This window comes from Polyergus mexicanus, unplaced genomic scaffold (genome assembly GCF_030449975.1).
Source record: "Polyergus mexicanus isolate NDT 795.1 unplaced genomic scaffold, iyPolMexi1.0 SCAF_6, whole genome shotgun sequence".
NCBI lineage: Eukaryota > Metazoa > Arthropoda > Insecta > Hymenoptera > Formicidae > Polyergus > Polyergus mexicanus.
In genome coordinates this window covers 6475198-6491498 of record NW_027223326.1, presented here as the reverse complement: position 1 = coordinate 6491498, position 16301 = coordinate 6475198, and the positions used below count along the sequence as shown (strand labels likewise).

Below are 16301 nucleotides of genomic sequence, written 5' to 3'. Positions count from 1 at the left end.
TAATGTGTTTCTACGTAGAACGTATATTTCTTTAATTTCCATTTAACAAAAAGTGAGATTATTTACACATTTTTACGAAAATTTATTTTATAATCGTTATTTTTTCCCCCATTCTTTTCAACAGCTGATCAACTGACAGTTGATAGATGCTCGAGCCTTGTTTTATTTAATCATCCGCGTCTTTCCCTTTTCTCTGATGCGTTTTCCGTGTCATTTAATATGTATTATGTATACACGTACACATACACATACACACCGTAACACATAGAATGTTTGGAAACATCGATCAAAAGTTTCCTGTTATTGTGACATGCTTATTTTTTACTTTTCGAGCGCGTGAGTGAATAATTGTCCTCTCTCGTTTTCATTTGCAGAAAAATGAAGCTCGATCTGGACCGGGAGAAGGGCCTCGAGCTCTTTGGCAAGCTGATACGTACAAAGAACATCGAAAGTCTGCAGGGTAATCAGCCCAAAATCGGTCCCGAGCCGCTTCATCCAGCCGACTCCAAGCAGAAATTACAGGTAATGACAATAATGGACGATATAATTTTTAACAATTTTTGTGAAGATCTCGCTCTTTGGATTCTTCAAGGGATATCATAATTAAATTATGAGAAATTTTCATTTTTCTCGCATTTTTATTCACGGCGCTGTTAGATCGGTCATTTTGTTTCCCCTCCAATTGCTTGTTAGAGTTACTACTTGAATGAATAAAGGAAGCTAGTGAGCCTAGCGTGAGCAGAAAGGCAACTAAAAACAAATGCAAGTGTGGAGGGTTAATTAAAGAGGTAGGCGTTTAACGTTGTTCTTAATTATCAATTAGAGTGACAGGCAGACTATTAAAACGGTAAAAATGAGGCATCCACACGTGCGTGCCTGCTGATAGAAATTTACAAGAAAATTTTCTTTAATTTTAACGAAAGAGAAAACCTTCAAATATAAATATTTTTTTATATTAAAATTTTAAATAATGTATTTTAAAAATTATAATTTTTATTACATGTAAATAATAATTTATTTTGTTAAAATGAGCGAACGCCGTGGAGATAGCGAGGACAAGAAAGAAAGAATAATACAGCGACGTAGTAGTAGGAGATGCTTTAACTTTAAACGACCGAACGATACGATGTGACCGCGTCTCGACAGGACAAGAGTAACGCACGCAGCGACGACACGAAAAAAGGAGGCGAAGGAACAAGTGAAGCTAGACAACCGGGGGGGGGGAGGTTGGGGGGGTACCAGCGTCGGGCCGAAAGAGCGCGATGGTTCTCGAAAATACGATTAGAAAACTCTCCCATAGATGTCGCGACGGTGAATCGCCGTAATAGATATTATCCCGAATATATTTAATATAGCAAAATATTTTTGGAAACAAGATATATATTTATTTAAGTAACAAAAAAATCAAAATTAACAAAATGTATTTATTTGATTGAAAAAATTTTCTTTTTAGAGTATGGATCCAGGCGATTCGCGTCGCGTTATTTCTGTCGGCTTTCACAGTCGCGCCGCTAAGAGGAATACGGCAAACTTTTTGTATCTCTAACTAAACTTTTGTATTTCTAACTGCGATGGTAGTGGCCGATGCTGCAAAGCCATTACTTTACATTGGTGGACGTTTCTAGCAGACGGTACCGCAATTGAAATGCATATAAACCGTCGCAAAGTTTCCCAATTGCCGATCCACTTTCTGTAGGAAAAGTAGCACAGGCTCGACACACGTACACAAGTAAAAGACTGGCTGTGGCTAAAGCGCAAATTTTATCTAATGCGAAAGTAGCACGCGAGAAATCCAAATGGAGGCCACTAAACGATGGGGCAAGTGTAGTTCGTTACGCGATAGTCATTGAGAACGGACAAGTATCCTGATCGACATTGCTTGAAACGTTCATTTTGTGCCGATGGAAAAAGATTTAAAATCGCAAACTTCGATAATTTAATCGAGTGGATATTTCGTGGAGAAATATCCAGGTCAAATCAATGAAACTTCAGAAACTTATAAGGAGAAATTGAATTTGGAACAAAGAAATTTCTATAAATACAGGTCCGGAAATGCTTCGTTAAAAAGTTATAGTTAATAAATTTCGAAAAATCACGTTTTTTTGATAATTTTTAAAAATAATTTCATAACCCTTTATTCATTTGAAAAAAAGTAATGAAATAAATCTGATGGATAATTAAATAACAAATTAAATTATATCAATTTTCTTTGATTCTGAAAAAACCAACTTTCGATGGTTTAAATACGGTGTAAATGTTAGTTGTCAATTTGTTTGCATATTCATTGAATTTAGACACATGCATGTCGTGAAAGCAAATACTCGTAGATATTAACGCGCGTGTATACATTTTGTCATGCTCTCGCCAAATTCATCGCTTACTGCTCTCGCCAAAGTGCATATCTAACAAAATAATTGTTTTTAAGAAAAAGTATGTAATTATTTACAATGTATTTTTTTTTAAACAATCATTTGTTTTTTTCTTTACACTAATTGATTTGTCTCTTTATTCTGTACATAAAAGTATTACGGTAAGATTATCGAAAACTAAATATTTTACGAGATATTTTATTTTTTATATCAAAATATGTCAGATTAAAATATAAAATAACTTAAAAAATATTTAATAAAAAAATATTTTATTACAGTGTTTTGAAAAGTTCTCAAGATAAGCTACAAGAATATGCAATAAAAATGGAGAGGTTCCATTTAAGAAAACATCAATCACATTGACTTGGCCTTGAAAAGGTCACTCAAGGTCAAATCCATATTTTCATCATGTGTTCCTCTCTGAACCCTACAATTTTTGTAAAAAAACATTTCTTTCTATCTTACTTTATTTTTTAGATATTTAGGTGTCTTAATATAAATGCCCCACCCTGTATATCGCATAACCTAAACGGTCCACATACATTTTTTTATTAATTTAACTTAATGTAGATATGTTAAGTGGTTAATTTAAACATTAATAATTTGTTAATAATTTTAAACATTAATAATATTATAAAACTTTATAATAATTTAATAATAAAACTTTATAATAATAAATGCAAACTTTATAGTGAAAGTAATTTTTAAAAGTAATTTTGTGTAAGATCGACATATCTTTAATGATGAAATTAACTTAAAAAAATGTTATTGACGGTCTGTAAGTTATTTTCATACAACTCCACTAGCTTTCTCACGCGTTTGTCCCACATTTTAATATGAAAAATAAATTTTGCTCACGTAATAAAATTTACTCTAACATATTGCTAATATAATTCCAGAGAGTTTTATGATTCAAATATAACACAGTAGGACACACAAAATTCTTTTCAAAGTGCGATGATACGTTTCCCGAAGATTTTTTCGCGCTGAACACAATGCCGTTGTCTGAAGTTACCTAGCACGTCAGGATTTAAAGTAAATTGGAATGAAAAGGACGAAAAATGACGTTTTCGTCCATTTTTAACCTTTTATTTGCCGCAAAAAGAAAGCTAGTTTCTAAATAAACTCAATGGCATCTCAAAAGCATAATTCAAGAGCTTTCAAATGAATTTTGGTTCATGATCGTACGACTTTTCTTTATCAAATTATGGCTGTTTGAATTTTAGACATTCTGTATAATTTACAAGAAAGATAAATATAGCAGCAAATAAAAAAAGTAATTATAATATAAATTTATTTGCAAAGAATAGGTCAAGTATAAACTTATATATAGCAGCAAATAAAAAAAAGTAATTATAATATAAATTTATTTGCAAAGAATAGGTCAAGTATAAACTTTGAGAACATATGCTATTACACTTAATTGTCAATTTAAAATGGCGGAATTGTTGACTTCAAAGCGCTTCTCAAGCAACTTTTATAGCTTCTCAAGCCACTTTTATAGCAACTTTTCTGTTTATTTGTCTATGTGTCTGCGCGTAAGTTTATTATTTTGTAAAAACATTGGATTTTAAACGGTATTAATACATAAAGATATTAAATACATAAATGTATTTCGAAAATTGAGCATTGCAAAAAATGAAGTAAGCATATTCGCAAGCAAATATGTATGTATTTGCCTTTTTTGTACTGTAGATTATACGAAAAGTTTAAAATTCAAACAGCCATAACTTGATGAAAAAATGTCATACAATCATGAGTCAAAATTCGTTTGAAAGCTCTTGAATTATACTTTCAGATGCCATTAAGTTTATTTAGAAACCAGTTTTCTTTTTGCCGCAAAAAAATGTCAAAAATTGCCAAAAACGTCATTTTTGGCCCCTTTCATTCCAATTTACTCAAAATCCTGACGTGCTAGACAAATTCTGACAACGGTACCGTGTTCAGCGCGAAAATATCTTCGAGAAACGTACTATCGCACTTCAGAGAGAAAGAAAGAGTGATATTTTTGTCCTACTGTGTAATTAAGGATTAAATGATTTTTTCCTGATTGGTTTTTTTTTTTTTTTTGTAAAGCGATATATTTTTCTCGTGAACCTCAAAAATTCTATCAAAATTCCCGTAATTTCTCGCGAACGATATAAATCAGCGTCAATGTTGCCACAGATTAATGCAGGCACTATGGTAATAATTCATGCAGAATTTGCATAAATTTACGTCGTTGCGTTCTTTCTATTTTGAATACGATGACGATACATCTGGCGGATATCAATGTCGGATATTTCGTTAAAGTTTGGCTAATCGCGCAAAGTGCGCTTTCCATTATCATGCAATTACGTCTCAATGGGCATTGACTAATTGTAACACTACACCGCGGAGCCAGATAATTCGATTTGCTAGATATTAGGGATCGCTGCAACTTCTGAACTTCTGCAACGTTGCTTCGATACATCATTAACGTTGCTTTGATACATCATTTCTCTTCATTGTCATTCTTTATTCGTGCCTTTTTGATTTATTAATGATTGCAGGAGATGCTATTATAATTATAGTTATATGCAATTAAAAATATGTGCTCAATGTAAAAATCTTTTTAAAATTACATCGATTATACGACATTATATTGACACAAAGCTGCAAAATTTTGTAAAATAAATGTTTAAATATCATAAAATAATACGTATAATAAAAAATAAGATGATATATACAGGATGTTCTATTTTAACTGTTCTATTTTATTTTTACGTTTTCTCGAAAACCATGCATTTAAAAAAAAAAAAAAAAAATGTTCCAAATACAAGTAAGATTTAGAGGGGACCATTATATAGGCTGACTAAATTTTTAGTCCCACTTTGGACCCAATAAGACTCAACTTGATTTTCTTTAATGGAAACTCCAATCTTTTATAATGGATTTGTATTCTATACAAAAAATTTAAAAAAAATTTGTTTTGGTCATTTTTTATTTAATCCCCTCTAACAGGCCCAATAAGGTCCCGGAAAGTCCCGATCACTTTTCTCGAATGAAAGTTTTCACATCCAGTCGCAGGCAGTCATCTTGCAATTATCCTTTAACCTTTCAGTCTTACTTTTGGACCCGAAACCCGTTTTGAGCCCAATGAGGCTCCGTAAGGGGGTTAAGTAAAAAATGTCCGAAACGAAACTTTCTTGTTTGTTTGTGTAGAATACGAATCCATTATAAAAAATTGGGGTTTCCATTAAAGAAAATCAAGTTAGATGTTATTGGGTCTAAAATGGGCACCGGACCAAAATTTAGTCAGCTCATTTAATAGCCCCCTTCAAACTCTATAACGTATTTAGAACATTTTTTTTTAAATGCCTGATTTTCGAGATATTAAAGGTGTGAAAGGTAAAATGGGACAGCCTGTACATATAAAAATAATATGTAATAATATAACGAGAAAGTATTTTTGAATTACATTTGAATTGCATAAATGAAAGAAGAATCTGTTTGGGTGTGGAAGATTGGACTATCCATTTCGTTACACGATTGCCAGAAATGTTAATAATATCACACGATATGCGAGAAAAACTTCACGATCGCTTTATTTTTATCCGTACCAGCATTTTAGCCACTCTCATGGTCAACGTGGGAAAGAAACCCTGGCACAAACTTGGAGGGTTTTGCGTTTATTAATAACTATCGAAGGAAAGTAATAAAAATGGTACTGAAAGAGAGAGAGACATTTTAGAAAGAAGTCGAGTAGAAGATACATAACTATTTCTACAAAGATGCCTACAAGCGCGAAATGCAATGAAAAGGTTCCGTCGTACCTTTCCACAAAGTAACTCGGAGTCACGTTCCTCGCACCTTTTCCTATTATGCTCGCTATATTATTTACCGTATTGTATGTGCTTATGCCATTGGCGGTAGCGATCGACGGTGATGGTTGCGCGATATCAAATATCTTTCCGCGATGATTCATCGATTTTTAAAGAGGAAATAACGCGATAAAAATCGGGCATGTGTGGAGGGAATCTATTGTTCGTAGCAAAAAATACGACATTGCAAACAATAATTTGTCTCGGTTAATTATTTTTATTGTGAAAAAAATTTAGAGGAAAAGCAATCTCCGTAGATATAATATTCAAATAAAGCAGATTGAAATTATTTTTTTTATTTAGGTTAACCGTTTTCAGATAAAACAATAATATCTCTGCTCCTAATCTGTAAAAATGGATGGCTGCAAATTATAATCTTATTTTGATGCAGTTTAAGCGAACTGTGTTATTGTTACTTTAAAAAGAAAATACGCTTATTTCGACTGAGTAAAAGGCTTACTTTGAATTTATATAATTAACAAGTAAATTAGTCTAATAAATTATTGAGACGACATTATATCAATTCCACTGTAAAAAATTTTCTATAAATTCAGACACATGTCTGAATTTTCATATCTGAATGTCTGAAAGAGATTTCAGACAATCTGTCTTAATCATCAGATCGTTTCCCTGAGAATTCAGAAGGGTTTATCTGAAAATTGAAGGGTGTCTAAAAATTCAGACAGCATACTATCTGAAAGTTCCGACAGTTCAAAAAAGCTGCGGGCACATTGTCTGATGTTTTGATGAATTTCCTTTTTACAGCGTTGATTTTATTCGAGAAACTATTTTCTCTCATCTATCATTGAGATATGTTTAGAAATGCACAGATCTTTTTATACATTCCCCGATTACTGTTTGCAGAAGTGCCTGACGACTCTGGACCTGACGTCTTTAGGAGTTGGCTCCTGCGTCGGGACAGGGATGTACCTTGTCGCAGGAATGGTGGCGCGCAGCGTTGCCGGACCTGGTGTCGTCATCTCATTCATTATCGCAGCCATTGCTTCCATTTTTTCCGGTGAGTGGATTGCAAGTTCCTAAAAAAAAAAAAAAAAAGTCCTCTTCTCCGTCATCATCGATTAGACATCGTTTGACATGACACACGATGCATCGTGCGAGTCGACACGAAATGGATCAAAGGGTCACAATCGCTCATCGTAAAGCCGTTGTATTCGCATTTGCATCCGTTCCGAACAGCTATTCGCGAAGTATAATATCAGTATTATAGAGCGGCGCTTTATCGGGAACGATAAGTCGATTGTCGTGTTATCTGAATCACACAAGTCATGATTAAATCGTTTCGAGCGTCGATTGGCGACTTTATCGAAATTGTTCGCCGCGATTGTTCTCTCTCGTAGGCCGATTTTGTCGACTTTCACGCGATTGTGGCGATTTCGCGGCGCAATAATACACGGTAATAATACGGGACGCCAATCTTTGCACGGTCCACGCGAGCAGAATACAAAAGTAGGGATTTATTTTTGCCGCGATTTACAATCCTCGTGATCGAAGAAATGACCGTGCGAAAGAGAGGAAAGGAGAAAGAAAAGAGTGGAAGTGGCCTCTATTCATCAGCGGCAAGGGGGTTCCGACTATTTTTACGAACAATCAATTTAACGATGGACAGCCACGTGTGTTCGCCTACTGTACCGTATAGGTGTAATGTCAATGCTTCGACGGAGGCGGAACGGATAATACTCGTAACTGGATACGATGATGTATGACAGTCGGGAACTAGCAAATATTTAATCGAAAGATCTATCAAAGTTAAATGTCTGAATCTGCTCGACTGTACATAGGTCTGTTCTTTACAGCTGAACTGGCTGCACCAGTTCAGAGCCCATCCTTCTCCTTTCAATGGGGACAGAAAAAGATAAACTCTGAACCAGTGCAGCCAGTTCAGCTGCAAAGGACAGACCCCATGTTATATGTGCCTCTTTCTCTCTTTGCTTTTTTTGAAATCTTATGAAAAAAAAAGATGAAAGGATAAAGGATTTGAAAAATGATGTGAATGGAGGTGAGTCGTAGAAAATTTAGTTATTTTCCGTAAACTGTGCAACACGCGTTTTTCGCGATTGTTAGCGTACAACGGGGTGACATATTTAAGGAGTTTTGACAAGAGATGTGATTTGGATAGCGCGATAAGTCAGATATTTTTCTCGCGTGTGAAATGCAGTATATAAGAGAGAGTAACTAATCCGCAGTGTGTGCGCGTGGCCGGAGATAAGAACCTTATTCTCCGTGAAAATATGGATTTCAGTGGCGCGATATATGATCCGGAAAATTCGTCTTCCGCGCGACTATATATCATGATATAAATCTGTCGGCTGTAGAGAGCCTCTAGGAGAGAGAGGCGCCAACCAGCCATTTCGTGGTATAATATTGCCTGGTATAATATGTGCCAATTTGGTCATTGCGACGCCAATGCAGAGCAGATGGGATACGAATTCTTCGGACCGACGATATCAAATGTTTAAGGTTATGTTACGCATATTACAAAATATAATGCGTAATATAACCTCAAACATTTGATATTTTCGGTCCGAGAATTCGTATCCCATCTGCTCTGCATTGACGTCGCAATGACCAAATATATTATGCCAGCCAATCACGAAAAGGCTGGTTGGGTTGGCGCCTCTCTCTCCTAGAGGCTCTCTAGTTGGCTGTATATAAGACCGCGAGCGGACTTAAGTCGCAGATAATTCTCTACGGAATTTCTTTCGCGTCTTGAGCGTTTTCGATGTTATCGGACGTATGATTGGAGCGTTATTATACACTAAAAATAACAATTTTTTTTTTTGAACAAACAAATATATTTTATTGTAAAATATATAATTTCGAGTTTTTACTTCAATAAATATACACTTTGTTTCCAAAAATGTTTTGTTATATTAAATAAATTATTATTTACATGTATTAAAATTTTTTTAAAATAAAATATTAGAAATTTTAATATAAAAAAATATTTATTTAAATATAAAAAAGAAATACTTTTTTTATTTAATTAAAAGCATATTTTACCTTTAATTTATATTTTAATAATTCAAATATATTTGAATTGATTCTGCTTGATTGAGATAATTCCTTTGCAAGTATCTAAATAAAAAATTTTTTTAAATAAAAAGAAATTTTGGGGTTTAGTACGTTTTTTTCTCAGTCTAAGAAGAAATTTTTCGTTGAATTCAATTGAATCGCGAAATAGTAGAAACATTACAAGTTACAGATTTTCCAGGTGAAGAATAACGCTTTCTCTCTTTCTCATACATATAATTTAAAATAATATAATTATATCTTATATTATAGTATAAAAATTTAGAATTAATAGAATATTGTACGTTTGTATCTTTATTTTTCCATAGAAACATTCTCTTTTGGAAATTAGATACGGCGCGAACAATTAAAATTAAATTGACGCTTTTACGAGTAGTTTACTTTAACAAGTACGTTACTTTAGAGGTTCTGTTACAGATGTTTAAGTGCTTGAACGTTAGTTTACAATTACAAATACTCACGCGTTACTTTATTATTCGACACCAAAGTCTGGCTGCTGTATCGATAACAGTTTATCCGATAATATTGATAGTGACGACTCGTACAAAGCAAGCGCCGAAAATATCCCATCAAATGAAACTTACGATTTATTGTATGCGATATGAGACTCTAAACATCGCCGTAAACTGTTTCGCGCGAGCAGCAGACCCATTGTATATTTGCACGTTACGAAATTCCGAATACAAATTTCAAACCGGATATAAGGGCCGTACCTCAATCAAGCTTGTGTTGCTCGTGTTGCTAACAGTGAATCCTTTTATCGACTGTAATTTAATATCTTCGCAATGCAATTCTTATGTTTTTCATCGTTTTACGTCAATATCCTAGATAAAAGTTTTTTTTTTTTCATTTATAAAATAATTAGATCCCAAACTTATGATCAATGTTTTTTTTGCTAAGAAATTTTAATGTCGTTTTATAAACACTGACAATACTTTATTCTTTAATGAGGAAAAAAATTAAGGAAAAAAAGAAGTATGCGGAATACATCGATACATTAAATTGAAAAGTAGGGAAATAGGGTGATGGTTATTATTTCGTTTGATCGCGGCCATCCTCTTGGTGGTAATTATCGATCTAACGGGCAAAGCTCTAATTAACTTGATATTCAGAGGAATATCGCTGCTGTGCGCGCAAATTAATGGTAGGATTAAAGCTAGAGCGTGGCACGCCGTGGCGTTGTTTAATTAATTCGTTGCGTTGTTAATAAGCGATGTTACTGGCTACCAATGGTTGGCATTACATAGTAGCTGACCCGTAATAATTTCGAAATCAACGCTTTTATTAGATTCTACATTCTGGATTACATTCTAGTAGCCGTGTCATTCCGCGAGGAGAATCCTCTCTTCTGATCTGAAAAGCAGAAGCACATTATGTAATTTAAGGATAAACTATTGTACGCTATCAATCTAATTCGTCCATTTTTTTTTTATTGATTATAGTTAGTTTTATTTCTTTATATTTTTGTGATAAATTAATATAGAAATTTGTTATATATATTAAATTTAACATAAATTTTCCAATTGTACATATATGTATGAAATTGTTTTTAAACTTTTTAGTAACTTTGACGGTAGAGAAAGAAAAACCCAGAATTTTACAGAATTCATCGTCTTCTCGTTTTTTAGATTCAGCTGCCATATTTCGTAGATCACAATAATACTACACGATATATAGACATTGAGCTTAGCATCAAGCGGGATTGGATTCTTTAACCTTGTTCTAGCATCGTGTATATTCTCGACTAGTAGAAGTAATAGTGGTGGTTGTGTGATATTATAGGTGAAACAATGCCAGGAATGCGAAATCGGGGTACAAAGGTACAGTGGTATATGATTCGTCCGCTGATGAATATATTCTAGGTAACACAATAATAGTTTAATATCGTTAAACTGTGGGGAGAGAGAGAAAAAGAGAGAGAGAGAGAGAGAGAGAGAGAGAGAGAGAGAGAGACACAGTGTTCATCTGGCAACTCTGAAAAGATGGAAACGGACGTAAAGCGGATTACGTGACATTTATATAGACGCGCGCGGATTGGACGCGGAGATTTATTTCGCAATGTAATCCGCATTGAAAGGTTGAACCGAGGTTTAATCAGTTAGTTACACGTTACCAAGGCACAACAATCATCTTTAATGAGAGTAATAATATTCTGTCGCAACGCAATGCAGAAATACGTCGCACCGCATATAATCTTCCTTTAGAACAACGACAAGCTTTCGCAGAATCTGAGGAATTTTAGCGCACTGATATTATTATGATGATTGGTGGCGCGCTAATTCATGAGTTTTTCTGATTAATATTCACAATTATCAAAAAGACAAATCTTTATTTATAAGATTATTGTTTAATAAAAAAAAATCGACTGTTCCATTTTTTTCATATATTTTTCACTTTAATGTTTTTATCGTTAAATATGTTCTTTATCCATTTTACGCAAGTATTGCTTGCGCAGGACGAGAATCGAAATAATTCTTTCTTGAATGAGTCTCGATAATATTTGACGATAATATTTCTTTCGTTTTTTTTTGTTTTTTTTTGTGTGATTACAGGGGCGTGTTACGCCGAGTTTGGAGTACGAGTGCCTCATACGACCGGCAGCGCTTATATGTACAGTTACGTGACAGTAGGCGAATTAATAGCATTCATTATAGGATGGAACATGGTGCTGGAGTACCTTATAGGTACGAGTGCGTGTGCGTGCGCCCTTAGCGCCTGTCTGGACGCATTGGCGAACGGTGCGATTTCCGAGGCGATAGCCAACAGCGTCGGCACCATACTTGGTGAGTTATACTCTTTACACACATATAAATCATCGGTTACTGTAATTAAGGACTAGAATATTAGACATTTTGACATTTCACATCATCGGGGGAAAAAAATTTGACTTGAATTTAACATATACAGGGTGTCCGCAACGTGATGTTCACACTGAAACTGTGTATTCTTTGTGTCATTCTAAGTCAAAAAGTCTTAATACCCATATGCCATACAGTCGCTTGTTTCAAAGTTATAACGAAAAAACGCAAAAGTAAAAGCACCTTCATGACTTACCTTACCGTATTAGCAGTGCGGAAATAACAAACATTACAAAAAATATTGTATGTATGGCATGTGCGGAAGGCAATGAACTACGTCGCAAAAGTACATACAAAAATTTTATTTACCGACGATGCTACTTTTACGAGAGACGGCATTACCCATACAGCACCGCAAGATTGCAATAACATTGCAGCAACATTTTTCTGCAAGATTCCAATATTGTAAAAACATTGCGAAATGTTGCTGCAACGTTGTTATGATATTGCAGCACCAGTAAAATGTCCGCCTACAGAAATATTGCAATATAATATTGCAGCAACATAGCAAAATAATATATATGCAATAATGCTTTATGTATATTTATCGACATAATATCCTTAACATATGAAAAAAATAATAAGAAATTAGGTATATAAGAGTCAGGATCTAGCGTGTATATAGTTTTTCTGTATTGTAATAATAACGAAATTATAAAATGTAAATTTTTCAGTACACATTCGACTTTCTTCAGTGACAGAGAATATCTAACAATAAGAGAAATAAGAAAAAACTCAATTTGCAATTGCGTAAATTCACAATTTCTTTGTATCCGAAATATTCAGATATCCGGATGCAAAAAGATTGTGGTGAATCTACGCATACAACGAGTTTTTTCACATCTCTTTTGTTTTTATATAATCTCAAAATTTATTTATTAAAATCTGAAGTATTTTTTTTGCATATTAGAAAATTATTATCAAATTTTTGATTTTATATAGGAATGGAAACTATTAAAAGAATTCTTAGTCCAATGTCTGAGCCCCTGTATTGGGGTCATATCATACGACTTAAATTAACAAAAATAGTTATTATATCTTTTTAATCTTACTAGCCACTCTTTGTAAATTTTATATAATTATCATGACTAAAAATTAAATACGGAATAGATAGCGCAACATGCGCCGCATAGTGGTAAACGAATGAACTAGCGATTATTGAATACTTTTTTTGTAATATTTTCGGAATGTTGCTGTAACATTGCTAAAGTTATATTGTAAAATAATGTCTTTGCAATATTTCTGCAACATTAAACTGCAATATGCAATATTACAATGTTGCAGCAATGTTGTTGCAAACTTCAGTGCTATATGAGTACAAATAATAGGGAGTGATTACGATAATTACGGCCCCCTATTTGAATGGTCGTTTCTAAAGACATTTTTGACGAGGAACACGGAAAAAATAGTAAAAAGAAATTTCCGACCGATAGTTTTTGAGATATATGTCACTTTAAAATATTGGACATGATAATAAAACTTTATAAAAACGTGCCCCACCGATGTTGACCTTGACATATGTTGTCAAGATCATGATCCTGAGTAACTTATAACTTAATCGGCGGTCTCTTTTAATTTTTAAGATATTTAAAGTTAAAGTTTAATCCGAAACGAAAATTTGGTTTAGGTTATATAACGTAACCCAAACCAAATTTTAGTTTTAAATCAAAAATAAGTTTGGGTTAGGTTATATCTTTCGGAAGTGGTGCTCCCCCGTAGGGGGGGGGGGCGGAACCCACTGTGTCCACGCATATACTTTACAACGCAAAGCGAGGTCCATCCCATAATTGTTGTGTGGGTGGATTGAGTTAGATTCAAAACGAAAATTTGGTTTGGTTATATAACGTGGGTGGGAGATGAGTTGAGTTAGGTTAGTTTTTCTCGGGGTGGGGGTGCAGGGTTTTGTAACGTTTTATTATCATGTCCAATACTTTAAAGAGATATATCTCGAAAACTATTGATCGGAAAATCTTTTTACTATTTTTCTCGTGTTTCTCTTCAAAAATGCTTTCAGAAACGACCTTTCAAATAGGGGGCCGTAGTTATCGTAATCGTGCCAATAATAGAAACTCACACGTTTGATCACTTTTCAAAATCGATTTTCAGTGAATATCTGATGCGGTATAATCGGTAATCGTCTAATAGGGCCCATAATTATTGAAGATCATTTAAATGCTGAACGATACTTGCATTTATTACAAGAACAGCTGTCCGAATTTCTTGAAGATCTGCCTTTAAACATCAGAACACAAATGTGGTTTCAACAAGATGGAGCACCACCTCACTTTGGCAGAATTGTTACGAGATATCTAAATAAAAAATTTCCTGAGCGCTGGATTGGTCGGGGAGGTCCAATAAATTGGCCTGCAAGATCTCCCGATCTATCTCTTCTGGATTATTTTTTGTGGGGGAACATGAAATCTCTAGTCTATGCGAATAAGCATAGCAGTCAATTAGCAGTTATTAAATAAAATAACAGACGCTTGTAATAATATACGTAACGATGCGGAACTTCTTTTGCGTTTTAGAACATCAATAATTCAAAGAGCAAAAGTGTGTGTAGACCAAAATGGTGGTCACTTTGAACAATTTATAAAGTAGTTTATAAAGTAAATTATTGTTCAATTATCGTTTAATTATTATTTAATTATCAATAAATAATATTATCTTTAATAAATAATATTGTTCTTATTTTATGCAATTTTGTTTTTTCGTTATAACTTTGAAACAATCGACTTTAGGGCATATGTGTATTAAGACTTTTCGACTTAGAATGACAAAAAGAATACACAATTTCAGTATTTTGACACTTTTTTCAATTGTTTTAATAATTTAACATTTTTAATTTGTAACACCATATATCTATATTATGTTTAATTGACACAAGCAATATATTAAATTAACATATAAATGAGTTAATATTTAATATAAAAATTTTAAGTCGCATATTTTTTTAACAAGAAAATACAGAATTTTCCAATAGCGTATCAAATATTTCTCTTTTAGTTTTACATTTCATATTTGATATACCTTTCCTTCGCTAGATTTCAAATAGATTACATTTCTTCGTTAGATTAATATTATTATAATATAACAACTAATTATTATTATTATTATTATAACGAGATATGAGATAAAAATAAAAATGAAACTTTTTGTTATTATAAAAGTATATGATTGAAAACTTATAATTCTCGGAAAATTCAATATACATTCATCTTGGTCTCGGACGTTTCTTCGCGCGTCGATAAACTTTAAAGTTTTTCTTCCAGTCGCTCGTAAAGGCTCGAAACGACAAGTTGTATTCGTCATCGTTGAGGGGGCGATGTTGTAGAAATTTACGAGTAAATTCCCGTTTTTTTTTTCTTTGCCAACTCACGTCGCCGGACTCCCTTGTTTCCCGGCTTAATCGCAAAACGCCCTCAATGTGTCTATGTGCTTCTTCCGATGAAACGATGAAAAAAAAGCGGTTAATTGAAAATGGCGAAGAGGCAAAAGCGATTGGCAGCACTTGATGGATGTCGCGCGCGCGGATTTACATCAGTTTACAAAATTTCCGTCCGGTTTTTGATTGGCAAAATGTTACCAAAAGAGAACACTGTGTAACGTAGCAAACCCCGCGCTTTTAGTCTTTCAATTCGTTTGGTATCGAATAAGTATCGAGTATAGATTAATTCTAATAATCTTCGCGATACTTGAAAGAAGACAGAAGCCAAGTGGGTTAAGTGATTAAAGCCAATTGTTTCCATATCATCGACTTCTTCATCGTGTCTAAGATGGGTACGTCGAAAGTAAAGTTTTCCATTAATCTCTCGCCGATCTTTGTCGAATAATTAACGACGGTAGTCTGAGAGCGAAAAGTTGCTCGCCCGACAAACATAATACGACCCGTTCGTTTTTAAATGTCAATATTACCGGGGGGATGTAAATTCGAGAAAAATCTGCGCCAATTTTCTAGAGCGAATTAATTTACTGACGCGACCAGGCTTTTCGCTGACGTGGAAAAAGGGGGAGGACGCGCACGATAATAGCGTCGGATATCGTGTTTTTCCTCGTCGGCCGTCATTTATATACAGGGTCATTTGTATACAGGGTGGCCCCGAACGTTTCAGTCAAACTTTGAAATCTCATAGGAAATTTAATTTTGAACAAAAAATTTCCTATAAACATGGGTCGAAAAA

The 16301-nt window shown here is 33.8% G+C and overlaps 1 protein-coding gene across 4 annotated transcripts in view; it reads left to right on the top strand.

Annotated features, from left to right (window-relative positions):
- The window catches only part of LOC138934001 (solute carrier family 7 member 14), a 103034-nt gene that overhangs the window by 54683 nt on the left and 32050 nt on the right, over positions 1 to 16301 (top strand). For all 4 annotated transcript variants that reach the window (XM_070297350.1, XM_070297352.1, XM_070297353.1 and 1 more), the window contains exons 3-5: positions 375 to 522; positions 7076 to 7229; positions 11815 to 12045. In XM_070297350.1, coding sequence (XP_070153451.1) covers positions 379 to 522; positions 7076 to 7229; positions 11815 to 12045 — 529 coding nt within the window. In that variant the 5' untranslated portion in view covers positions 375 to 378. The remainder of the gene's footprint in view (positions 1 to 374; positions 523 to 7075; positions 7230 to 11814; positions 12046 to 16301) is intronic.